This window comes from Pagrus pagrus, assembly GCF_965226575.1.
Source record: "Pagrus pagrus genome assembly, chromosome: 11".
In the NCBI taxonomy this organism is placed as follows: Eukaryota; Metazoa; Chordata; class Actinopteri; order Spariformes; family Sparidae; genus Pagrus; species Pagrus pagrus.
In genome coordinates, this window is record NC_140195.1 from 4,314,395 (window position 1) to 4,341,696 (window position 27,302).

Below are 27,302 nucleotides of genomic sequence, written 5' to 3' on the forward strand. Positions count from 1 at the left end.
ATCAGCACTGGTTTTGGATCAGTTCTTAAGGCTGCCAGTATGTGCCGTCTCACATATTTGCCTCAACAAATGGGACGACAGTTGCTAACTGAGATTTCAACTGTAGTTTCCAGCAAGTTTACGTTTATTGTCAGCCTGCCATGTCTGAGCTAAACATTATTACCCCCCCCTGCATGCTGTAACACAAGGCCTACGTGTGAATGCATTGAAAATTCATTATCCGGTATCACAGCTTCTCATAGGAAAGGAATGCTGGAGGGATTTTCTTTTGCAGAGGCCGACGGTCTCTGTCGCCTCCTAGTGTATGATCACTGAATTATTTTTTATAACTTGCATTGTTTCTTCCTTCAGAGAGCCTACAAGCAGTATGTGCTGGAGTGCCTGGCCAGATACAGTGTGGAGAAGATGCCTTACGCCATCCTACCCAAACACTCTCCCAGCGGACACAAAAAGGTATTTAAGATCATCTTTCGTTCACACCAGAGACGTCGTCGCTGTTTCATTTTGTCCAGTCAAACTCATGAGCTGTGCTTTGTGTCCTCAGGTGGTGACACCAGTGGTGTGGAACAAGCCAGATATCGAAAACTCGGTTCCTCTGTGGATCATCATTCTGGCCATTCTGGCTGGTTTACTGCTTCTGGCTCTACTCATCTACGTCTTATACAAGGTCAGTGAAATAAGGATTTTAGAGCTCATGTATACTGTTTTACAAAAGTTACGTACTGTACCTATTTCCATTTTCTTCAACTTTGCTACTCTGTTAGATTACAGGGAGAAATCTTGTACTTTTTACTCCACTCTACATTTATTTGATCCTTTTTTTCGACTAGTTACTTGCAGATTCAGATGAATAATGCAAAATAGAATCGACAAATACATTATGATGATATAATACTATGAGAAGATAAAACTTCACAAGCTACCCAGAAGATTAAATATGAAAGGTCCAGTATTATAATATGCATTTTTCTGAAATGGTCCATTAAGCATAAGAAGTACTTTTATATACTTTAAATATAATATGATGCCAGTTCTTTTGTTCTTTTACTTAAAACTGGCCATGAATAATGTTTTTTTTGCTTTAACGTATCATTGTGAAATAATATTCAAGCATGATGTAAAGCCTATATAATAATAATGACACCGTATGCATTTAGATTGGTCCCCTTTATACTCTTTCACTGTGCAGTTTTTGCCATTGAGCACAAAACCTCCCAGAACTGTTTCCACTCCAAGTAAAAATGTTGAGATCTGAGTTCTTCCTCTATCTCTGCTGTTACACGGTGTACCAGAAGATTTGTTTATGCAGTCTGCAATTAAACTAATTAGGGTCTGTGCTCGCTTCTAATTTCTGCCTCTCTTCAAACGTTCGTTGTAGTTTGGCTTCTTCAAGCGATCTCTACCTTACGGCACCGCCATGGAGAAAGCACAGCTCAAACCACAGGCTGCCTCCGAAGCCTAGATGGACAACCAGAGCTACCAGAACCCCAGTTACACGGCCGTATGATTGCAAACGGAGGAAACGCGATGGATCATGTAGAGCGGATCAGAGAGCAGTTGAAGCGAAAGAGAGACCACTGGAACTCCACTGTGCTGCACTAGATGAAGACAAAAATCCAAAGATCTCCACGCCAAATGAATGTTTTTCTTTTTCTTTTTTTAATTTATGTCTTGTTTGTTGGCAGGTTGGGATTATTACCAAAAAAAAAAAGAAAACTAGAACTTTTTTCTAACATGAGACTGGCGAGAAAGTGACTGCAGAAGGCTGCCGTTAGCCTTCCGTTGCAGTGAGATGCCTGTTGAGTTTCCTTTTGTGGATTCTTGTGATGGAGAGTATCTGTATCACCCCTAACTGCCTTTATTTTGGTGCTAATGATGATTTTCCGATGTGTTAATGGCCACATGTAGCGTGTGGCGGCCAGGAGCTGTGAATTATGCTGCCTGCTGAGGCCTGAAAGTATTCTTCTCGAATCTCCTGAACACATTTTCTTTTATTTTTCAAAAAGATCAGTGGCTACAGCAAAGACAATAATACCTGCTAGATGTTGAAATCTATTTAATAGACTCACAAAATTGTAAGTTTTACACAATCTAAACCTGATCTGTCAGAGGTGTTCCCCCCTTGATTTTTGCCCCGATGCATGCTGGGATAGGCTAACCCAGCATGAAGTGGGCGTAGAAAAAAAATGCATGGATGGATGTTTCTCAACTGTTCATGAAAAATGATCTCTCTCTGCCTCAGGTTGGTGGACAGCGCTGGGTTGAGTTGTTTTTTTGCACTCAAAGGAAATCTACTGATATAACTCCAAAGACACCTAAAGACTGACTGACTGACCTTCCTTTGAGTTCTGATTTTGACTCCTACTGATCACTTTGTTTAAACCCTGTTTTGTTCATGTTCAGAGTTTGCCGGCATCATCATCGTTGTTGTGTAGTCGACTGGGATGGGACTGGAACCACCACAGACCTGTGAAACCTCACATCAGGGCCTAAAGCGGCGTGGTGCTTCTGTCACAAAAAAAGTGGCGTTTATCCTAAAGATTTATTACTCTTAAGGGGGAACAACCAAAGAGTTAATGGCCATGTCGTAATGAACCAAAGACGGGACAATCAGCAATGTTGTAGCCTTGACAGAGAGTTTAAGTCTGAGATCATCGCTCTCTTTGAGTGTGAAGGATCCATTTTTCGGCTTACAGTGTGTGTGTTACTGTGAGATACTGTATTTTTGATTGTCTTTTGAGTCGAAGCTGCGTGTGTGCAGAAAAGAGAAGTGGCTGAGTCATCCCACTACCAAAAGGCTACAGGGACTGAACATTGTGTTGGTTTCTTTAATTTTGTCGTGTACATAGATTGTTACGTGCCTTAAAATGTAAATACTTAATGTCTGTGGGTTTGAGTGAGGGCTTGCATGTATATATGTGTGATTTCATGCGTACATGCATTTGCGTGAATGGGATATTTATGAATGCTTGTTTTCGTGTATGAATCGGTCATTACCTTTCCCACTGCTTAGTCATGTTCATCCCTGTCACCTCTGTAGCTTGAGATCATTGAGGTTAAGCCATTCTGCTTTTCTAGTAGTCGTGATGGCATCGATTCAGTCAGTATTCAGGATTGTTTTAAGGTTCAGTGTGTAGGATTTAGGAGGATCCACTGGCGGAAATGGAATATAATATTCATAATTATGCTTTTATCAGTGTGTAATCACCTGAAACTGAAAATCAGTGTGTTTTTGTTACCTTAAAATGAGCCCTTTTCATATATATAGAGGCAATAGATCCTCTTCTACGGAGTCCACCATGTTGGATTTAAGAAGTCGTCAACTAATCCCAAAAAGTAGTCAGTTAATTGTAGGTAATTCACCAAATTACGATGAAAAATTTTCGTCAAAAAGGTCTAAAATACAACCAGTAAAGGGTTAAATAATTTCAACAGAATCTGGGGGAAGGTGAGGTAGCAGAGCCGCGATCTGATTGGACTAAACCCTGAGGAAGCTTATCCGAGCCGGAGTCGGGGCTTTCCCGCAGAAATGACTCGACTGCTTTCTTGCAGGGACAGCAGGAGTATTTCCTTCTCTAAATATATTAATTTTTAAACATGACATAACATAGAAACTGATCCTTCCTGTTGCTAGAAGTCCATCTCAAATGCTCTGAATAGCCTACCATGATGCATTATGATAAAAATGATCACTGCATCTTGCTCAAGTCTCTCTTTAACAACTGGTCGACAACAATGCAAAGTGTCGACTGATGGTTTTCATAGCTGACTAGCTGATTATTATGTGAAACCCCTATTTTCTACAGTAGCCTAGAAGGTACAAACCAACACTGACTCTAGAGAGGGCTTTTTGTATTCAGCTAGATGCTACTGAATCCTACACACTGAACCTTTACATGCAAGGCAGTAATTAAAATACTTAAAACCTCAGTGGATATATAAAAAAAAAATGACTAAGGCTGCCGTCCAGATTTTGCATCCAACAGGATGTCTTGTACCTCTAACAAAAGGGATAACAACTAGGCACTGGGAACTAAATGTTGTTTGGAAGTGCAATATTTATATTCACTCTGTTTTTTAATATTACAGTGCTTTTCTTTTTTGTTTTATGTTTTATTGTTGTGATAAATCAGAACTTTTTTTTTGTATCCAAGTATGTGAGAAGCACATAGTCCAAATCCGTTTGTGAGGTTCTGGCTTTTCACTTTCACCTGCTTTAAATTCTCACTAAAGTGTGAAACTTTAAAAAGAAAAAGAAGAAAAAAAAAAGACTTTTTCCACTTCAGATACGCTCACCACTTCATTGCTGGACCACTTTTTTTTAGTGTTTTTATACCACAGACTGCCACAGAAACACAAATACCAGAACATATCGGAGTTGAACTCGCGGTATGTTGACACAGTTTGATAATTTATGTGCTCTGCTGTTGCACCTGTCCAAACGCCAACATTATACAACCACATGTTTTACATTTGTTTGCCTCATCACTCTCTCTCACTCTTATTGGATAGAGATTTACTATTCGTCAAATGGTCCTCAAAATTCTTTCCTGAACATGTCAACCCATTATTTATAATGACACGGGATCATTTCACTACTTCCTCCGTGGTCACATCCGGAGAAGGCACTGGGTTTTTTCTTTCCTTTTTGATTTTTTTTTATACGTCTTAACCCATTTTCATTCTCCGGGACTTCCAAAAAGAAGTTGTACATATTTATGACACGGAGAATAGTTTTTGAATACAAAGGATAACTGATTTGTTGTGAATTTTCTCACCCCATATTGGGGAGAACATTTTTGTCAGGGGGGGGAAGGACGAGGTGGGCTTTGGGGGTCAATTTGTACCTGTTATGGTTTGTACTTTAAATAAAAATATTTCCCTTTTTACATACTCTTGTGCTTTCATTGAACACACACGTGTGAGAAAATAATTTATTTAGAAAAAAACAACATTGTATGAAATTATATGCATGTCAGTTCGTCACCAAAAAATGATCCGATACAATATATTAGCTTTAATGTGAAAACACTGGTGCACAGAACACTGACCTAAAGTGATAAGCTATGGCTAATATCTGCAGAGTGTGTGTTCTTATGGCCTTTTTAGTGGTATCACCACAGTGATGCTTCCACAGACAGCAGTATACAAAATGTAATATGAATGAATTTTTACACGGACGTCACTCAGCATGTTGTAACGTTGCCTTTGTGAGGGGGATCAGTTTCAACTGTGGCACATACACATAAAAATGTATACACCGGTGTGATGTAAGGCTTCCTGGATAAAAAAGTGTCCACCAAGTCTCATGGGCACAGAACTAGTTCTGTTCTTGTTGTCCTGCACAGACAGCGTCTCCATGACTATAGTCCTCCAGAGATGCTAGGCAGGTGTGGAAGTTTTTTGTTCATCCAGCTACAATCCGTTCTCTGTTTTCAGATTTGTGCTACAGTTTCAGAGTCTTTGCACGTTTGCAGGTTGAAGTCTCAGCATTCTAACGTTCTCGATAGCTGCGTGAGTTTGCGCTGGCTGTCGATCACCTTCAGGTGCTGAATGTAGTGCCGGATGTTGGTGGGACTCTGCAGAGGGAGGGTGTGGTTCGAGCCTGGATAAGAAGAAGAAATAATAATTTTTACAGGATCATGAAGCATGCCCATTCTGAAGTCAACATGTTGCAAACAAGTTGGCACGAGAGCCACTAAAGACTGGGAAAGTTGTAGACCGCTCCATAAACACCTGTTGGGAACATCCCACAGGTAAACATGTTAATTGGCAACAGGTGGTAGTGTCATGATTGGGTATAAAAGGGGAATCATCCGTCGTTCACATGCGAGGATGGGGCGAGGTTTACCACTAGTCAAACACATTATTGAATAAAGGATGTCAGGAACACTTTCTTAAAACTGTTATCAGTAAACACAGTTTGCTTGCAGATAATTGCATTCTGTTGTAAAAGCAGGCCGGGGAGGAACAGGACCATGACAGCGATAATTTAAGAAAGTTAATGTTAAGATATATGTAGCTTACATGTAGATATGCGTGTCGCGGGCCCTTCCAGAAACATCCGGTCTGCCAGGCCCCTCTGTGGAGATGCCGGCACTGCAGAAGAAAAAATAGACACCTGTTGTTCACCTGACGTATCCTGCATGTATTATTCATAGCCAATGTGTATATATGCTTGCCAGCACTGTGAGCGAGTCGTGCTTGTATGACGAGCTCGGCTGGATCACTCACCATACGGCTGGCTTCTGCATCCTCGTACTATTTTCACCGTCTTGGCGATCATGCGCTGTGAGAATCGGAGGAAAAGGGAAACATTTGAGGTAAATCTCATACTGAGGAGAAAAAATCAAGCTGAGCAACGTTTCAAAAACAATTTTTTGTCTTACCAGTTTCTCAAAATTGACCAGTTTTTCCACATAGTTTGGATTTCCCTCATTAATGAATGTCATGTCTGGGCACAGGCAAAAGAAAACGTGATTAGAGATTTAATGTACAGGAGAGTCACGTCTAATGCTTCACAGGCGACACTGCTAGTATCTGTTACCTTTGAGCAGCAGAGGCATGAAGGGGATGTAGGGAGGACTGAGTTTGGCCACAGCCAGTCGGTAGGCCCGGTGGTTTCGTGAGGGATCCTGACAGGAGCAGAAAATAAACAGGAGAAAGTATAAGCTGTCTTTGAATGTTGCACGCAGGGAGATTATAAAGAGTTTCGGGATTGTAATTTACCATCAATCTCTCATATGCACAGTAAATCCTTTTTGTCTTGCTGGGGATTCTCTGTAAGAGACAACCAAGCAAATAGTTTCACGAGTCATTACCAAAGCTGTGTTTCAAGTCGTTAAATATCATCATGAACGTCGTGTTCCCACCTCCCAGGTCTTGTAAAGCCTGTGCACGGCACTGTTGCTCAAACCGAACATCACGGCGAAGAACGAGTTGAGATTCTTCTGCTCCTTTAATCTGTGACAGGGAGGACACGAGGTTTTAAAGATATTATATGAAAACAAGAGTCTACAGCCATGCTAGCAGCTCTGTGAAGCTGTACTTTGAGTGCTGATGCTTTGAGCTAACATGGTCACAGTATAATGTTTAGCATGTTAGCATGCCATGATGGTAAGGACATTCATTTTCCAGGTACTTGGTCATGAACTAGCTCGATCTTTGACCAGATATTGGCACAATATGACAAGTTACGGGATCCCAAAAGTGATGACAAAGGGAACTAAATTACAAGGACATACAACCAATTCTTGTTGAGGACTCAAAACCCCAAATTTATTGACCTTTAGTATTTAACCATCAAAACATGGCCGAGGTTTCTTGTAACTGACTCTTACACTGCTGCGATCTTGATGAACTTCTTGAGCAGAATGGCTCGTTTCACCAGGTCTTCACAGAGGCACAGCTCGGTCACCACCCAGTGCTGCACCTCATTGAAGCGGCGCACAAAGCGCTCAAGGTTAGCCGTGATGGCGCCGGGGAACTTGTGCCGGCCGAATACGTAGTAGACGAGCTCCACCTGGAGAGGCGGGGAGAGTGAGTCACGACCACTGACTTTTTAGTTAAGTAACAGTTTATTTTACAGGTGACTTCATGAATGTGATTTGCTTCAGAGACACGTGAAGAATGCAGGAAGTTGTACTGGACGACCAGGTGATCTCAAGGCTGTTAGATAAGAAGTGACAAGGAGTGTGTCATAGGAAAACATTTAATCGAAGAGATCAATCTTTTGTAGGAAGGAGGAAATGTCTGCGTATCTGGACTAGACTACTTGAGTCTCACCATGACGAAGCATCGCCAGTGCAAATAAGCAACTTCCTCTTTGCTTTGGTATCGGTTTGTACTGTATGCTGTAATCAGATGTGAAATGTGTCACCTCGTGCATGGCGGTGAACAGCTCCCAGTCGTAATTGGTGAGTTCAGTGGCGATGTCTTTAGAGCTCATCTGTTCCAGGACATCGGTCGTTCCTCGCTCCGGACCCTGCTGCTCCTTCAGTGGCGTCTGGGGGGAAAGAGACAGAGGAAGAAAACTGTTTAAATAATGATAATTAAAATATGTCTGAACTGATGACATGTCCTCTTTTGGTTTCCTCACCAGTTGTTCCACTTGGCTGCTTGTGCAGATGAACAGTCTCTCGTTGAGTCCCAGGGCCGTGTAGACTGCAGTGGCATCCAGCTTTAACTGAGCTCTTTCTGTGTGGATTTAATACATCAAAAACTCATTTTCAGCATAATGGACTGACTGTGAATGGCAAAAAAATCTAAGATGACAGGCTAGATTGCTTTCTTCTAACAAACGACAGTAACAGACAACATCTTTAAGCACAAGATGTGTTTTTCCGTGTCCCACCTCCCGTGGAGTTCATTTTGACCAGGACGTGATCTCCTCCGGGTTTGACGATTGCCGACATCACATCCTGCACAGATGTGTTCACTGGGAGCATCAGGGTGAGAGGTTTGATGTCTGGCCTGTAGATCTCATACAGCACTGCACCGAGACAAGACAGGAGCCGAAATGTCAGTACTGGTGACGTGAGAAATGAGGTGCGGTGTGTTATTCATATACACCCACAGACACCTGAGCGTGCGTAAACTCATCTGTGTTGCAACCAGGGAATGAAATTAGCACCTGCCACCTGCCATGGTGGTGACAATTTCAGGTCGCCTGTCACCCTGACATATTTGTCTTATGAATGTTATTGTTAAAAAGTAATTTGCTCTATTTCTTTATTCTAAAGTTTGTGTTTATATTTGCATGAATATATGAAGGAATGATGATGCCAAAGGTCCATATATTATCCATATATGTATTTGATTTCATGCCTCGCTCACCTTTATCTTGCGCTCTGATTGGTTGTAGCCTCCCCACCGGCTCCTCGCAGTTTGAAAACCAATCAAACTGCTGGTTCTGTCGATGGCATCAGAGAGACTCAGTGACGTTAAACCGAAAAAATGACATTGGAACTGTTTTCTCACTAAGATGAAACTCTGATATCAATATTCTGCAACCAGCTGTCATCTGCAAAATGCAAAAAAAATGATAAGAGGATGCTCACCCTGCTCAGTGACTGATATCCATTCTCCAGTCTGTAAAGAGATAAATCACATGTTCATGATTTGAGGCATTAAGTTGAAATAGCAGACGTTATAAGATTATATATTACATTTTTGTTCTCCTCCTTTCCCGAAATTGTTCCTTCAGCATGCTGTACAGACGGAAATCAGCTGCCACCTCCTTCTTCAGCCTCTGTCTCAGCAACATGAACAAAGCAGGAGCATGATTATTGATTCTCCTCGCAATAAATATAATCTTTATCCTTGCAATGTGTTCGAGCCTGCAATCTCACCTCCAGGAAGTCCATAGCAATAGGGTCCTCTTTCAGCAGGAGGCCGTACAGCGCCACCCACTGGCCGATCAGCTTCACTACCTTCTGCTTTGTTGTGAGAATGTAGGACGCCTTCTCCTGATCCGACCCCTCTGAGAGCTCCGCCTTGTACGTGCAATGATGGTTAAGGGGCATAACAACAAAAATCTGAGATAGTAACGACATTGTGGGTCAACAGAATATACTTGTTTTAAACAGTAGCAGTACACATTATCCTTATGATCAGCATCATCATCGCTGTGTATCATTATTGACTATTCGCAGGATATTGGTGCTGCAGTGCGGGACACAGCAGGCTGGAGGGCATGAAGACTTTGTGGGTGAGCAGAAAGTCGCTCACACAGGGATCTGCAGGGAGACAAACATCACAACAACACTCGGTTAACTAACCAGCTGACTACGCCTGATTATCTTGAATCACTCAGGGGAATAGGCGAGAAGATGCCCGCGGGCTCCCACCTATAGCGTCATTTCCATTAGAGTCCAACTTGATTGTTTCCAGCAGGTGTTCCAGGATTTTCTCAGGTGCTCCTGACATCACTGTGTACCTGTACAAGAGAGGAACAGATCAATCCACTGTATTGCTCTGTGTGTATCCGTTCTGCTTCTTCATTTGTGTTTTTAAATAACTGCCTGATAATCTGGTGTTACCTTTATTTTAATCATATAGAATTGCACCCGTTGCTCGATTAATAGTTCAGCAACTATTTTCCTAATTGATGACATTTCAGTCATTTTCAAGCAAAAATGTCAAACAGTTACAGGTTCAGACAAAAGAAGCATTTTGTGCAATTTTTTAAGATTAACGCAATTAAGCATCAAACGATTCATTGATTAGTTGTGAAAATAATGACAAACATGAAACGAGCCTAAATCAAATGGCCTGCAATTATAATAATTATGTGCTTTTTCAATGACTCCCGATTTACAAACGATGCAGAGGCTACAGCCAGGCTGGTTCCTCTGTGAGACTGGTCTTTCGGCACAGAGGTGCTTGGAGCTAACACATGTTAGTGTAGTGTGAGTTGCACTGTATCTTTTAAATAAATACATCCATAAATAAAACAATAAATGATGAGAAGCATCTCTCCACATTGACTTTATCATTGGTTTGCATGTACGTTGGCTGATAACCTCCCAGCGACAACAGCCAGAAAAAAAATGACGTAGCCGTTGTGTATGTTGTCCTGCAGACTCCGGACAGCACCCGCTGGGTCAATCACAGATCACATGTTTACTGTTGAATGCCTTGCCTTCCCTCAGATACTGTATCTGATGGCATCATGTCCGAAAATGTGATATCAGTTTGGCTCCTCTGAGAAGTCTTGGTTGCTTGGTTGAGTGGACGGAAAACAAGAGAAGATGGTTGTATGGTGCAAGGTGTGCAAGCGAAGAAAAGAAACAAGGTAAAAACAGGTTAAGTTTGAAGGGGAGGTCAACCGTCACGTTAATTCACCTATGTTTGCTAAAACACTTCAAGACTGATAACGAGTCTCTCAACAAGGCAGGGTTGAAGTCCATTTCTTCCCCGGCTGTCAGATAACAGCCCATTAATACGATCTTAACCACGTTTGACAAAAAGATCTGTATGCTCTACACCGACAGTGTTATGGTGACCAACGGCAGTGTTTGTTGTTATTGGTGTGATACAGTATCTGACCTCACCCAGGTGAAGTGTCTCAATGATTATGGACCAGCCTGTGCAGTGACTGTTGTATTGTCTCGGACGTGCGTGCGTCAGAGTTTTTCTCACTTGCTGTTGTTTCCCGCTCCTCCCTGCTCGGCCCAGTCGGAGCTCTTCTCCAACACCAGCACCGTCTTCCCGTGCTCTTCAAGTCGCACCGTGTTAGCTTCAACATCCTAAAAGACGAGACGAAGCTTTGTGGAATCAGACCTGCAGCGTTTCTGCAGTCACTGCATGCACGTTCAGTAATCTGCCGGTCGTACACACCTTGAGGATGCGGATGAAGTCCTGCTTATCGACACGGAGGAAGTGGCAGTTGTCTTCTCTCAAGATGATGGTGGCAGCACGAGGTGCATCGTTCAGCAGAGCTAGCTGCCCAAAGTCCTCGCCCTCATGTAGAGTAGTTACCAGGCCCTGTATGCACACAGCTCCATCAGTATCACATCATACTGACATCTAATTCAAAGGCAACAAAGCATTTGACAGGTGACGATTCCTCGAAATGGATTTACCTTCCCGTGTGTGATCACATTTACTGAGCCTTTCCAGATGATGTACCAGGAAGTGCCTTTGTCCCCCTGACTGAACACTACATCACAAAAAAAAAAAAGAAAGACCGTCAGCATCGACAGTGATCATTCAGACGCGTCTATGTGTGAATAATCATCAGAACTGCATTAAGATCACGTTTACAGGGCATGTTTATACAATAGGCTTTATCATGTATCTGGGCTATGACTTCCATATTCAAGGCCAGATGGGCAGCGTGATGGAGAGACTAAAAAAACAAACGTGTTGACCTGATTACCTCCAGTGAAGTAATGAATCAATCATGACTGGAGGATGTTTTTAATATTCCTGATGTTATACACGGTTTGATAGAGATAATATACCTGACAGGCGTGTTTGGCAGAAGAGGATGTTAAGAGGGCATTTACGCACGTCGGTGTACTTCAGTGCGGTTCAACTTCACAATGAAACTGTGTGTATGTAGCTCGACTCTCTACCGGCCGAGCTCAAACGTCAGCAAAGCTGTCACACTCACAGACTGTTCCGGCCTTGGCATGTGATTCAAAGACCAGCACCGCCGCCAGCTCCTTACGCACCTGCAGGAACAACAGGGCAAGAAATGAGACCGAACTCGATCCGAATCGATAAGTCGTGATTTCATTGTGTGATTGTTATACTAGTGGTTCATAAAAGTTAAAGAATCAGAGAGAACTGGATGCAAAGATTTGGTTGATTATCACAAATGAACAAAAATGGCAGAAGCATTATGGGGCAAATGCCACAAATTATCTTCATATACACAATTTTCTTCATTTTTCATACAATGTCAAGAGTTTTATGGATAGTTCTGTTGAAAACAGGTTCAAATGGAGCTCTTGTGTCAAATTTAATACAATGTGCACACAAAATTTGTCTCACTTTTCTACGAATTCTGCCTTAAAAATGATTTACAAGATGCTATAATCACATAAAGAAATCTACATATGGTGGCTTTAGTCAAGAGCAGTAATAGTGACTAACGGAGGTGGAGAGATGAGCCGCGGCCTTGACGTGAAGCAGCTCCTCGTAGATGACCTCCAGGTCCTCAGCGCTCCTCTGACTGGGACTGAACACAAGAAGGAGACGACAGGCACAATCAACCACAGATGGACCAGCTGATACATAAACGACAGGTTCTCGTGCATTGTATTTGTATGACGGTTTAACATGCTGACCATTTGCGTAGGATCATAGTGAGCAGAGCGTCTGGGCCGAGCTGAGACAGCAGCGACAGGCTCTCCTGCAGCTCGTCGTCCGAGTCCCTCTCGTTCGTCATGTGGTTCAGGCCGCACTCTGCGTCCTGGAAGCGGTAGAACTGGGTGTCCTTGTCGAGGAAGTTCAACTCGTGTTTCACTTGATTGAGGCAGAAAAAAAACAGAAGGGAAGATATTAACGACACCTGATTGTAACTAGACCTTCAGCGACTGATATAGCAAATGCCGACCTTCGGGAGGATTAAACTGTCTTTTAATAACTTTACAAAAGTCCAGAATGACCAAGACACATGAAAATAAGTGCAAATCTATTCTGAGTGACCCCTTTCTTCTGATGATGAAGCATTTATACCCTGATTGGAGTGTTTCTCCTCGAGGAAGACAGAGCCCCCAAACAAAGAGCATAAGCGCCTGGTGAACACTCGTCTGAGTGAGAACAAAATGTAAAACACATGCCCTGGCAGGCTCCATCAACAGATTCCAGACTGCTCAAGCACTCCTGGGACATTCTCGAGTGCTGCCTGAGATATTATGATCAGAATATATTAAAAAATACCAGAATATGACAGGATTTCAAGTGGAATTACTCCACATACTTCTACAGCGAATGCCAAGCTCGCCGAAAACATGAGAAATATTATGTAAATTTTGTCTTTAGTTGTGCCTGCTGGCCGAAGGCTTTAATTAAAACTGAGAAAACTTAAAGCCAAAGTTATATTTTAGAACGATATCAAGTATGACAGTACTAATACACAGAATATACATAAACACACTTTTTTTGTTGTTGCAAAGATCACCTTAAATGTGGTTATCAACGATAGGTGTGTAATGGAGGCAGGATATTTTACAGTTTAACACCAAACTGTATCGTCCAAGATGACACTGGTCACGATAAACGCGTCTGCTTAGGGCGTGTTGAGATAGTGAAGCCCAAACTAGTGTATAAATACACATGAAAATGTGAATTAAATCAGTTTTTTGGGGATATTTTTATGTTAAATTAAAATTATTCTCCTTATATGTATCATGGATGGTTTGTCCAAATTACTTGAGTGATAACACATCCTTTGATGATTGAAACAAACAAAAAAACAAAAAGTTAATGGTCTTAATTTCTTTTCTTTGGCAGGTGACCATGTTATGAGAGGGATAAATCCATTATCGGGAACTAACGGCCTCCACGTCGTCCTTTAGTTCCTGATAATTGACGCCTTGTCGGGCAATATCTCTTACATAATGGCCCATAATATCGCCGATATACTGGACTCTAATCAAAACTGTCTTTAGTTTCTTACCATGCACAAGGATTCCTTCATCCACCAGCACCTGCCACATCCCAACTGCCTGGCTTCTTGATTGCAGGCCATCATTTTGTTTCATCAGCCAGTCAACAAGTTCCTTTCCCGAGCAACATTGTCTGTGAGAGACATTCAACATTGTAAATGTGCATGTAACTCCCAGGTTAGAGTCACACTTCTAACACAGAAGAAACCACCTCCCCTCAGTGTGGGTACCTGTATGTTTTGAGGTGATACTTTCTGTCTCGGACCAGACCGGGGTTCCTCTCGATCATAATGCTATACAGCGATCTCGCCGCCTTCACGACACGATCTGAAAGAAACTTAATAAAGACAAGAAAGGAAAGATTAAGCAGTTAAACTTTTAGCATATTTCTTTATAGATATAAATCTGAGTTGTGTTTTCGTTGTGATGATGTGATGAAACAGGCTGAGAGAGGGCTGAGCACATAAGAGAGGAGGATGTGTAACACAGGCGTTCTTGTTTACCGAAACGGTTGAGTTGTGTGTTGGCGGCAGACAGAAGTTAGCAAAAGAAACAAGTGGGCATGTGTGAGCGCAAGAGAGAGAGAGAGAGAGAGAGAGACAAGTTTATTTCCACTCAGCATGGAGATACGTGTGATGGCACAAGCGTCAGCAGCGTGAGTGGAGATTACTGTGGGTGTTGGAGTGTGTAGTGTGGGGTGTGTGTGTGTGGGTTTGCAGGGAGGTGAGAATGTGTTAAAAATGTAAAACCCACCCACACCTCGCTGAGTTTCCCAGCCTCTACAACTCGCTCTGAGGCCGGCACGCAGCGACAACAAACTTTCCCTTTCCGACCACCCTAACTGTATTTCCTTTGAACCTCTCTCCATCCCCCCACCACCACCAGGCACACATGCACGCAACTCGCTCGGGTCGACCCGAAAAGACTGCAGACCAGGGTGCAAAAACTTGTCAGCTGCTGATGCAGAAAGGAGGCTTACGCAACACCAAAGTGCTTTGTCTGCTGCTGTAATGTGCCTTTCCAAAAATCAGGCCATTTCAAGATTTACTCTGTTACCACCCAACAATATATATCTTACTCATGATTGTAGACGTTTTTATTTTGCTCCACCCTGTTGATCTCCCCCCCTCTCACATCTCCTGCACCCAGTCTTGTGACTCCACGAGTGACTCAGTCGGTTTGCATGTTTGTTCTTTGGTTTTTCTTCGAGGCACTGCTGTTTGCCCAAGGTGGTGGTCTTGAGATGCACACAGGAACATAACAATGAACATTTCCTACATCGGTTCTTTCTCCTTAAAAGGACAGCTCACCCCCAAATTCAAAAATATTTCTTCCTCTTCTCTGTAGTGCTGTTTATACATCCGGATTGTTTTGGTGTGAGTTGCAAATGTTTTAGGAATATTGGTCGGAGAGACATCTGCCTCGTCCTGCCTCGCAACTAGACATCACAATGGGCCCAAATGCAGACACAGAGGCAGGTAGGTCGAACAACAAACACTGAGCTTTATTGCAAATAAAGCTGAAATCGAAACTCTAACTGTACCCATCAGCTGTACTACCACCCAGAAGGAAGAGGTCAAAGGCTGCAACCAAATACCTAGAACTCACCGTGCTTCTGGTGACTGAGAGGGCTAACGGCTGTCCAGATCCACAACTCATTCAGTCCAGGAGAGGCCTGGAGGGGACTTTCTGCAGACCTCCAGAGAGTTATATTGGCTATCATGGGCATCTCTTCCATTAGCAGATACAAGCTTCCTTCTGCAGAGTGATTCGGTTGGCGGGTGTAATACGGTGCAAAGAAAAACAGTTCCTACATGAAACTGCGAGGACGGTGGGTTATCTTGACCAGCTGGGTCATGATTTCCTGAAAGAAACATTGCTGTTGAGTTTTACAGAATTGTTTTGCCATCTAGTTCGATTATATTCAAGAGAAGACAGACGTCTCTACAGCCGATGTCTCCAAAACTAGGCCACTCAGGACAAATATGTATTTCTGATTGTCCCTTTTAAAGTGCCGATGTGAGACAGCCAGTGCCAAAAAACTACCAGTAACTCATTAAGGATTTAAAAAACGCCTGCTGACTCCATACCACCACGACACCAACGCCACCTTTGCTCTTTCGCCTGGACTTGGGGTCACGACACATGCGTGTTAAATCTAAGTTCACACAGAACTGCTAATTATAATGTGCCACAATAACGGACAACTGTGGGTCGCACAGTGCAGCACGCACTTCAACCTATCGTTCCCACATCAGCTCGTTCCCAGACATCGGCAGAGTAAATGCGCCACAAGGCGTCTGCTGTGCCCCGCTGGAGTTATGCTGTCTGGAGGTCAGCATGATTCCCAGGGGCCTGTTCTCCCCTGGGACTCCCGCACTTACGTTCTCAGGCATGTCAGCTCAGACATTTATTTTCCTGATGAGACAGTTTTCCATTACCTAAACCCAGCCTTTAAGAAAACAAAAATCAAAAGCCATTTTTCACAAAGTGGACCTGGCCTTCGATACCATCATGTAAAACCTGCAGAAAACTGTGCGTGGTGATGCTGTTTATTGTCTGCATGTAGGCCACCTAATCACGTTATCTCGGACGCCGATTATTGTTCCAACTGAGTCGAGTTACAAAGCAAACAGCCCTTCCTGAGCAACAATACATGCTCGGCTGGTGTACAGTGACCAAACGCTGATGTATGGGCCGTCTGTAAAGTTTGGACAGGCAGTCGTAAACTATTTTATAACCGGGGTCTGTCGCTCTACTGAGGTCATTTTTACAATCAAGCGCCTACGTTCAAAAAGTGCTTTCAGACCTGCTGATGTAAAGTACAATAATAAAAATTCACACTGGTTTGCACTTAAACTGTCAAACTTACATGTACTTTACATATGATGGTTCTTATGCAGAGCTGGCTACAGAGCAGCTGCTCTACAGTTTACTCAGTCTCTTCAGCGAGGCATATGCTTACTATCAGACAGAAGTGCACAGTCATTTGCTCGGCAGAAGGTTGTAATTGTCTCTTGACACAGCATAATCACATCATCTATTCTGTGTTTGATTTTTCTTTAACATCAGTCTGGTCTCCGGCTGAAAGAGTCACGAGCTTTTTGAAGTGTGCGGCTTCTGTTTTCCTGCGTTTGTCTTTTGTGGGGTGGAATGATGACGAGCAGAGTTATCCACTGTGTCTCCTCTGTGGGCGAGACATTTTTTATGCTCCTCACTCTCTGTGTGACCTCAGTGGGCTGTGCTGTGTGAGAAGCAGCTCCGGATGAACGCTGTGCGAGTCGACAAGCAGATTAATGCAGCTGTGTGGACTGCAGATACCTGACTTTTCCCCTCCGTGTGCGTGAGAAAAATGCAAGACCCACACTAAAGACGGCGACGTCTCCGTCCTGTGATACTGACGGATCTGGTTCGATTAGGTCATTTGGTTCTCATCATATGAAGCTGTTATTACCCAAATGAAAAATGTATTTTTTTAAAGTGAATCATTAATAGTGACACGTGGATGTTTCAGGCAAGCCACCCTTGTTCAGCATGTATTCTGGCATCAATATACACAAGATAATAAAGCAAGACAACACCATATGACTATTTTTTTAAAGATTCAGCACCCAGTGTTTAGCTCTAATTGTGAGTTGAGCCTGTTGTGTCTTTTATTAGACTTTATTAAGTCAGTTGAAGTAGTAGTCCACAAATCATTTCTGGAGCTTTACAGCAAAACAATGTCTCGACGTAGCCAGGACGCTACTCGTCAGGCATAATCTAATTCTCCGGAAGCCCCGAGATCCCAAATTAAAGTGAAAAGACGTCATTTTTTATGCGGTTGAGCTCTTGCACCCTCATAAAACGGGGTGTGCGTCAACACTTTTAGCTTAGCAGCTAAGATTTGTCTTAAAAATCAATTTGGGATCTAGGGGGCTGACAGACTTGATTACACTTGATGAACTGCATGGAGCCATTTTAATGTTGTTTTTTTTTCAGTCCGTGAATGCATTGTAGACGTAGACTGCAAAACTTTGCCTGACGCTCCATCGGCATGGGGCTGAGTAGATAATGACTGATTTTTCACTTTTGGGTGAATCCTCCTTCAGCATGTTCATGTCTCCAGAGGAAAACTCCATCTCTCTGTGCGTATAAAAGCCGGAGCACAATCAAACGCAGGTTATTAAAAACAATCCATCTTGCTGCAGCAATATCACAATGTACGACGCTCATTAGTGTCCTTCAGAATCCGGAGCCAACACTCGCTCGGCAACCAAACAAAGCTGCGAGAGGTTAGCAACACCTGCCTCCTGCAGACACAATTACTCTCAGGACAAAACTAAATGGAAGAGGCATTGATTCTTTTAGGGTTGAGATGCTCTCTCTGTCTCTCTTCCTCTCAAAGCCTACTTCCTGTGTCTTGGGGGAGACCGCTGAGCCCGAACTGGATTCACTTTCCATGTCATGTCCTTGTTATCAGTGTTTTAAAGGTTCTCTCCTTGACATGCTGTCGAAGAAGCTGAGATAAAGCAGTGCGAGGGGCCTGCCAGGGTGGGGAGGGTCAATTAACCGTGGACCCTGAAGTGCCCTTTAGACTCCTTGTGACTGCCTGTCCCTGCTAGGAATGTGTTTTTTAAAGACTCGCTTGAGTAGTAATGCAGGATATTATAACAACAAAAGAACAAGTTCAGCAGTCTGAGAGGATGCAAGCGCTGCAACTCTGGATGAGGGAGAGGTCAGTATGGCTTACAGCCAGCTGGACTGTGATAGTTTAAAGAGTAACAGTCTGAGGAACGATGCCAGCCAGCGTCAGATATCGTGGTCAGCGAATTAGCAGAGTGACAGAAGCCTGATATGTGATTAAGGACCTGATTATGAAATTGTCCTGGAGGTCTTGCATAAAAAAGCACAAAAGGATACCACATGACTTAGTATGAGCTAAGTAATAATTAACCTCAATGACTAAAGCTATAAAGAATCCACTTTTTTACAGTCATATCTTATTCAAATGTCCGTTCTTAGTGTTAACAGACATCAGACACTTAAATTTAATGCCTTTAAGACCTTTTGAAAATCATTTAAACCAAATTTAAGACTGATTTTTCTTATTCAAGCATTGCGGGTATGCATGGTTATTAGATTTGCTTAGATTAATATACACTTTCCCTACTGGTAAGTATGAATATAATGTAAAAAGATACGATTTCAGACTCAATGGTAAGTTTAAAGATTTGCAAAGTCAGAAATGTTCACTTTTCACGAAGAAGTCCTCGAGTCAAAGTCTTTGAATTAAAAGTTGGACAAATTAAATTAGTGTTTGTGGCAATTAAAACCTCACAAATTCAAATTTAAGACTATTTAATGTCTTTTAAGGACCTGCAGACACCCTGTTCAATCATGTAAAAGTGCTAGAGTGCTAAAACCTCCTCTGGCATTGTGTCTCAACCCTAAAACACCAGCAAGAACACTGGATTACTCTGGACTGTGTGGAGCTGATGCACCGTCACCGTCTCTGATAAACTCACCTGCTTCATTGTGTCCTTTGAATTTAAGGCCTCTGGCAGCGGAGTCTAAGAGAAACAGAAATAGAGAGACGTTAGCCATTTCTGCATATCTAAAGCCTCTGAAATAAAGCAGATAACTTGCTTTGGAAAACGACATTCCAGAGGAACTAGCTGGACTGGTCGCTGATGATAATCTGGCCGCGGTTTCAACCAAATAAACACTTATAACCAAGCTGGACCGTCCAGATAGACGGAATAATTATTTTCTTTTCATCCGGATGAAGGTCAACACAAATACATTACCTCAACCTGCTCTGTGCTGCCATTGTCGCTGGTGTGATGTGGGTGGATGTAATGAAGTGGGAGGAAAGAGTGCACACTGTGGACAGCAAAGGGAGAGTACATAACCTGCTGCCACGCACATTTTGTTAAGTGAAAAGGGCGCTTTTAACTACAGACCATCCTTTCATATGAAAAGGCTTTTTGAAAGTCTTCACCATTTAAAGATTAAACACACTGCAGCTGATGGCACACATGAAGTTTAATCATATTTCTGGAGACTCCCTTTACTCTCCACGCTTACACGTCAGATCAGGCCGGACTCAAACCTGCTGCCGTGGACAAATATTCAACATTCCCACGTCTGTACTTTGGCCTGAGTTGTATTTCCTCTTTCTGGCTTCGTTTTGATGTGTTTATGATCCCCTTGTAGCTACCGTTGTCCAACTTTATTCCCAAGGCAATTGTTTTCTCTCCAGATCTGGTAGCTTGTGGGTGCTTAGTGCAATCTCCGAAGGAAAACTGTTTTACAGGCACCATATTTCACTCTGTCTCAGCATTGTTTTGCTCACGTTGAGAGGGAAAAACCATTCACTAAAAAGAGATACAGGTTCCTGTACACAATGCCAGAGTTTCCTTCGTTGATGCATCGTATGAGCAGCTTGCAAAGAATTTAAGACATGCAAAGGGATCACATGGCACAGCTGACATCCACACACACACACACACAATAGCTGTCTGTATTGATCAGGAAGCTGTGATCAGCTCATCACATCTCTGATACACATCTCTTAAACGTCTCCAGTCCCTCCTGCAGACAGACTCCGTGGCATGTTTTGTTTGGTCTGCTGTGCAGCCAGCTACGTCACATGATTACAGCCTGAATGGCACACAGCGAGTTGTTTTACTTCCCTCATAAAACAACTCAACTAGTTCCCACTGCAAGACTGCTGCTGTGGGTGAAGAAGTTGGAAAAACATGATACATTTTTCACTGGTTGTGAATCGGGTTCTCAAGTATTTTTGACTGTATACGACTCCATAAAACCATATATTTAGTTTTATCATTTATGAGCCGACCAAAATGACACATGTGCCCTGTGAGTAAACACATCGTGTGGAGTCCTTCCCAGTCTGCAGGCAGACAGACATGTTTAGGGACCTTTATGAATGTGTGGCATTTTGTTTCGCATCGAGTCCGTGTCTCAGCACTGGAATGCAAGAGTGACAGGGACAGGGAGACGATGCCCCGGCATCTTCTAATGATGACAGCAGAATGAGGACAGTTTTGACCCTGTTAGAGGTCTCCGCCTGTGCGAGCTCAGGGAAGGAATTAGCAAATGCCTCAGTGCCAGTGAAACTGTGCTAATTGCTGATATCACCCCTCAGTGAACAGACACACCGGATACCATTCAAGCCAGTCGCCAGAATAAACGTCAGCTGAGTACGTTTCTGCAAAACCACAGATCAGTCAAAACTTTCTTTATGTTGAGGTGCAACTTTTTGCTTCTCTCTCTCTCTTGTCACAACACTGTGCTTAGTTTAAAATACCTCTTTTGGTTGCCACAATCACGGATGGACGTGGTCTTACTTATATAGCCTGTTTTGGCTGCCACAAAAGCAGCTGGAAATATCCCCAGGTGTCCTTAAAAATATCCAGTAGTGTGACTCAAACTGTTGTCGGCCATTTGCCAGCCTTGTTCGCCTGTTAACTCCACCACCATCCCTCCACCTCCTGATGTGAAAGGTGGGTAATAAGCATATAATGTGAACCTGACATGCCACCTTTTGTACTAATGTGTCTGTGGTTAGCAGAAATGTGCACTGTTGACATTAGATGCCGGCAACTGGGCTGCACCAAATTTAAAGATGCAATATGTAAGAATTTGCCAGCTGTCGAATGTATATCCCAAACGAATAGGGGGCAGTGTAGCCGTTATAATGCTGTTAACTGTAATGTTAGCTAGATAACTCAGTTAGCCATGCAGCTAGCGGTCCTATTAGCTGGACCTGCCCAGACTGGGAGCTCACAGAAAGTGTTACTAAGTGATATTATGAGAAATGATGGGCAACCCTGTTATTTCTTCACATTTTGTTGATAATTTTGGGTAATTTACACTAAAATTCTTACACATTGCATCTTTAACGCAGCTTTGATTAATATTGAGTCATATAGTCGAATGAATGTTGTTATTGAGGACGATCACACTGGTTTGGTGCCGATATACTCCTGTACTCCTATACTTGTAATGTCAGGTCCATGTATTTGATATTTTATGATTTGAGTGCTTTTAGTACGCTGTCAACTTGAACTTTACACTTTTGTGTAAATCTCGTTATAGGCCTGACGAGGACGTCTCTGTGGAAATGTTCTTATGTAATTCATCATGTGTAAGATAACCTGTATAAACTCACTCGGTGCAGTGACACCAAGTTTAACTCCTTTTCCATTTGGGAGAATATGTGTAGTGCGGTGATGTCGTGCTGCTTTTTAGACTCAGGTTGTGTGGTGTCAAACGGGGCCAGATCCAAAGCACAGTGAACTTGTTCCTTGTAGTTTCACCTTTTGAGCTGCTTTATGTGAAATGTGATGTTGATATTTTGGCTGGTAGCTGCAGGAAGTTGAGAATGCAGCCTCTGGAGATTTACAGTTGTCTTTGACCTCTTGATGCTTTAAAAGTCAAGTAAATTTAGAAGCTGAGCGCCTCACCGCTGCTCTGTGTCTTCCTGTGACCGCAAGAACAAAAACCTCCCCTCCACATTCTTCTACAAACTCTTCTGTAAACTGAGCACGGGGGTGAAATGGACGAAGGTGAACAATAAACAATACGCTATTTTTAACCTGAGCTTGATCAAAAAACTTGCACATAGTTACCTTCATGTGTCCCCACGCCGCAGCCACTGAAACAATAGAGGGAGTCTGCTTCTTAAAATATCCGCACGCTGCTGTTTTGGGGGGACCTGAACTGTGTCATAGTGGAGGTGAGGGGGAGTGAAGTTAACTCAAACCTATTGTTACATAAACATGTCGCCCGCTCCATGACAAAGAGCGTTCCTGATTCGCAGCAGTGAGTGTTTTACATGCAATTTTCTCGTACACTGGAGGGCGGCTTACGCTTTAACAAAAGGGCTTTTAAGGTCATTAAGCCGTCATGTGTCACACATTCACCACATGCCAAATTTCCAAAAGCAATTATGACTAATGTTACTTTTCAGGCGCTCTCAGACATTTACAGAACGCATCTCAGAGTCATTACTTTGTGACCCAGCTTGAGATTTGCAACGTCATGAACAACACAAGATCTCCTCTCATATTACAAGACAATGGTGGCGATGATGGGACACATGATGGTCCAGATGATGATGATGATGAGAATAAGAGGTGGAATGTAACTGAGAACATTTACTCAAGTACTGTACTTCGAATATTTCCATTTTCTGCACCATCATACCTCTGCTACACCAGTTTGTAAGTCAATACTTTACTTATTACTCCACTAAACATATTTGACATCATTAATTACTAGTTACTTATTAGTTAGGCTACTAGTTACCTACAACAACTAATTAATTATTATGTATTATCATGGATTAAGACAGCCGACTGTATATAAAGAAAATGAAATTAGCCTCAACACATTAATGCATCATGAATTATGATACAGTAATATAATATATATTACTCGTAAATGGGCCATTCGTCATAATGAGTACTTTCACTTTTGGTAAGTACACAAAAATCACACTTGAGTAAAAGTAAAGATATCATGTTAAAATATTACTTTGGTAAAAAGTTACCCATACAAATACTACTTGAGTGAAAGTCTTTAAAGTATCTGATATTAACGTCTTTAAGTATCATAAGTACTTTTTGTGCAAAATACATTTAATGTAATAAAAGTAGTAAATAATACATATTTACTTGTGTATTATTTTTATCCAATTGCTAAAAAAAATTAATTCATTTAAAAAAGAAGCATGAAATCTCCAAAGTAACTAGTAACTAAAGTAATCAAATACATGTAATGGAGTAAAAAGTACACTATACACCAGCAAAATGTAGTAGAGGGGAAGTATAAAGTAGTAGAAAATGGAAATACTCGAAGAAAGTACAAGAGCCTCAAAATTGTGCTTCAGTAAAATACTTGAGTAAATGTACTTAGTTACATTCCATCACTGATCGTAGTGGGCTTTAAACATACAGTACTACTGTATATCACAGTATATTTTATTATAGTAGACATTTAATAAGACTTTGAATGCAGGACTTTTACTTGTAACTGAGTATTTTTACGCTATTGTACTGCTACTTTTACTTCTACTACACTACTACTTCTCAGATCTGAGTACTTCTTCCACCACGGATCATAACAATGGGAGTATTATCATCACACTCATCCTGTCCTGACCATCCACCCTTCAGTGGACGAGCCCTGCACTCCTAACTACTCCTCAGTTACTTCTCCTCAGGAGTAAACATGAAAAGCAGCGTACCCAGCTGATGCCTCGTATGGTCGGCGTCTCCCCTGAGAAGCGGTCCGGGAACACTTGATAATTATGACTCCGGAACAGATGCATCTTTGTCTCAGATCACAAACACGAGCGGAGGACAACTTTCCCAGTCAGGAGATCTGTGCACTCGGACGCAGCGCTTCCAGACATTATCCACGGCGCAGCGGACCGCGCCGTCACCACCTCCTTACTGCCCAGCGACGGACACAACGCAGCGACGCTGTCAGCTCAGGACTCCGCATTTTGTCCACCCAAAAATCCGGGCTGGGTTGTGCGTGTGTGGTCCCCGCGTCCAAAAAAAACGCACACGGGGTTATCTGGCAGGCGGGACGCGTCTACCTCAGCTCGGCCATCCCCTCGCAGCACAGGCGCACTGCTGAGTTGCGTGTGTGCGCACTTTGGCTCTGCCAAGGAACTACCGCGGAGTCATCAGAAGAGACGGCCTCCCCCAGCCTCCCCTCGGCCTCCCCCCGGCAGCTTTACTACCTAATTAATGACGTCTGATTTATTAGACTTGACATCGATGCACTCCGTGTGCAAGTCGGCAGGTGCGCACTGCACATTTTGTCCTTTATTTCACAGCACGTCAGCGAACAGAAACATTTTATGTGTCTTCATCACACACTCAGAGTAGATGCCGTGTTTAAAGGAGCACTATGTAGTTTTTGGGGGAAGACATTTTAATCTGAGGAGAAAGATCTTCACTGGCTTATTTTTAAAGCGAAACCAAATGAGCAAACTGACTTTAAAGGACAGCACAGTTTCATACTGTTTTACTTTGTGTATATGTGGCGGACCCTGCCACCTTTCTAGCTTCAAACAGTGTTCTGGGGACCTTATTTTCTTGTTTGTTCAGTTATAGAAAACACCTTTTGGGATATGTTTGTCTTATTACCTCATTAATATTGTAAATATAAAAATCCTGAGTTTGAATTTCTTCTCCAAAACTACACAGTGCCCCTTTAAAGGTGACAAAACCTAGACCTATAACTAAAAATCCCCAAATAGACACATAATTAAAGAGCCAATCCTCCACATGTTCTTGAAAATATCTCATTACATGTTATTTATTTACATCCTCAGCCTGAAGCACATCCCAGTGTTGGAAATCTAAATGAAACCACTACAACAAAACTACCTGTCGGGCTCCACCTGACACCGCAGGATTACCAAACCCGCCTCAAGGTTATTAAAGGAGGCTCTAATGTACCATGCAGGCACTTTATGGTCTAGTTTGTTCAGTGCAGGAGTTCAGAGCAGCCCACACGAGCTGCACAACGCTGCACACACACACTTATCAGGTTGTCCAGCTGTCTGGCTCAACCGGGTGGACGTTCAGATAACCTGCTTCAAGGGCAGAAAGCAGCTAACGTCGAGAACAGAACAGCACTTGATGTCTCTCATCAGCTAGTTTTGTTCAGTTCTGTGCTGTTACATAAGCACCGCTGGTTTATGGATTCATAAAAGGTATGTTATATCAACAGGTTTAATGTGCAGCCTTATCTTTCCCTCGCTCTGCGGTTCAGACTTCATGTTTGCGGTTAAAATGTCACTTTATTGCCTTTGTTTGCTCTGTATCATAGAAGACGACTTACTTCTCCAATCTCTGGTGTACGTCTGCGTGGAAAACCGATGGATGCAACTAAGTTCTCCATTGTGTGGGGATGGCTTGGATCTGTGTGAAAACATGGAGAAACAGGCTAATAACAATCGGTTAAAAGAAACATGGGAATGCATTGTGAAAGCAAAGAGATGTAAATCTGCAGACTGTCAAACAACAACAAGGGGACCCTCTATTTAACTTGACTTCCCGTGCACCTCCAGTTATAACTGGATCGTGGTCAACTGTGTCCCGCGGGCTGGACAATGTTATGTAAGACTTGTTTAAATCCCAGCTATTGTTCCAGTGCAGGGCTGCCCTTCCTGTACTGACCTCAATGCGTGAGTGAGTTCACCATGGTTTTTCCACAAGACACACACACACACACAGCCAAGAACATGAAGTCTGTCCTGCTTCCCGTGCTTTGATTCGGTTCTTCCTCCAGCTGGAATAGATGTGTTGGAGCCGCCTCTTCTGGGTATTATTATTATTAAAAGTCCAGCACCTGTTGCTCCTGTGTGTCACCTCTGTTTTAGACATTATCGCTTCTTTCTCGGAGCCCTACTCCATTAGTGCTTCTGCTGAGTGAATGACGGGTCACAAGGCGACAGAAAGCACCGAGTTTGTTTTGAATCACAACCCCACCCGCCCCTCCACCTCTTCATCTCAGAACAGAAGATGCATTACACTCCCCAAACTTTGACGCTACTGTGAAGCATATCTGATGCAATCTCTCAGAAAAACAGCGGCCCCTTACCAATTTTTGACCACCGTGGAGTCATGAGGATCCATCCAAAAAAGCCAGTATTTAAAGCAGGCGAGCTGAGAAGTTTTCCGTGATCCGGCTAAACTTGTGTGCCTCTCTGTTTCTTCCAAATGCCTCACAGGGGACTTTAGGATGCCTAATTAAGAATGTTCACAACAGAAGAATCCAGTTTTGCTGCTTATGGCCTCTCGAGGGAAGGTAACATGATAGTTTTGCTGATAAGGAAGAGCACAGTATGACAGTCTGTTTGATCGTATCTGAAAAAGATGACTGTTGTTGAGGGATTTGTGGGAGTTTTCTACCAAACACACAAGGCTGAGGGAGCAAACTGTTTTATAGAAGGTTAATCTACACTGGATGGGGATAATCTGGAAAAGCAGAGCCAGAAAACTCAACAATGGTAATTGCTCTGTGGCGCCGGGATTGTTAAGAAAGCTCATTAACACTGGTGACCTTGTTTGAGGTTCACTGTTGTACAGCTGTGAGCATCAATGGGAGATTGAATCTGGGCTGCTGACACTTCGAACTCTGCAGTGACTC

General features: G+C 42.7%; 2 protein-coding genes across 2 annotated transcripts in view; one reads left to right on the forward strand and one right to left on the reverse strand.

Annotated features, from left to right (window-relative positions):
- The window catches only part of itga5 (integrin, alpha 5 (fibronectin receptor, alpha polypeptide)), a 40,592-nt gene extending 35,724 nt beyond the window's left edge, over positions 1-4,868 (forward strand). Inside the window, exons 28-30 of the mRNA XM_084365563.1 lie at positions 352-453; positions 545-667; positions 1,379-4,868. Coding sequence (XP_084221689.1) covers positions 352-453; positions 545-667; positions 1,379-1,462 — 309 coding nt within the window. The 3' untranslated portion in view covers positions 1,463-4,868. The remainder of the gene's footprint in view (positions 1-351; positions 454-544; positions 668-1,378) is intronic.
- Positions 4,869-4,920: 52 nt separating this feature from the next.
- rapgef3 (Rap guanine nucleotide exchange factor (GEF) 3) lies at positions 4,921-24,807 on the reverse strand. Its single transcript, XM_084365751.1, has 27 exons — positions 24,379-24,807; positions 19,628-19,672; positions 14,351-14,457; positions 14,132-14,253; positions 12,798-12,975; positions 12,604-12,688; positions 12,119-12,179; positions 11,586-11,662; positions 11,341-11,487; positions 11,143-11,249; positions 9,849-9,937; positions 9,652-9,737; positions 9,351-9,494; positions 9,168-9,250; positions 9,060-9,090; positions 8,836-8,911; positions 8,354-8,491; positions 8,099-8,196; positions 7,880-8,005; positions 7,341-7,522; positions 6,873-6,963; positions 6,730-6,780; positions 6,548-6,635; positions 6,390-6,454; positions 6,235-6,289; positions 6,028-6,099; positions 4,921-5,605 (listed from the first exon to the last, which is right to left on the reverse strand). Exons 1-27 carry the CDS (start codon positions 24,460-24,462, stop codon positions 5,487-5,489), a joined length of 2,607 nt encoding a protein of 868 aa, XP_084221877.1. The 5' UTR covers positions 24,463-24,807; the 3' UTR covers positions 4,921-5,486.
- Positions 24,808-27,302: the final 2,495 nt, after the last annotated feature.

What these genes read in the sequence shown, in the direction of transcription:
- rapgef3 (XM_084365751.1), bottom strand. Translation starts at nt 24,462, where the DNA reads ATGCATCTGTTCCGGAGTCATAATTATCAAGTGTTCCCGGACCGCTTC. An exon ending in CCATACGAGGCATCAGCTGG is followed by an intron (nt 19,673 to 24,378) that starts GTACGCTGCTTT and finishes TGTTTCTCTTAG; the next exon opens with ACTCCGCTGCCAGAGGCCTT. An exon ending in ACTTCATCCGCATCCTCAAG is followed by an intron (nt 11,250 to 11,340) that starts GTGTGTACGACC and finishes CTCGTCTTTTAG; the next exon opens with GATGTTGAAGCTAACACGGT.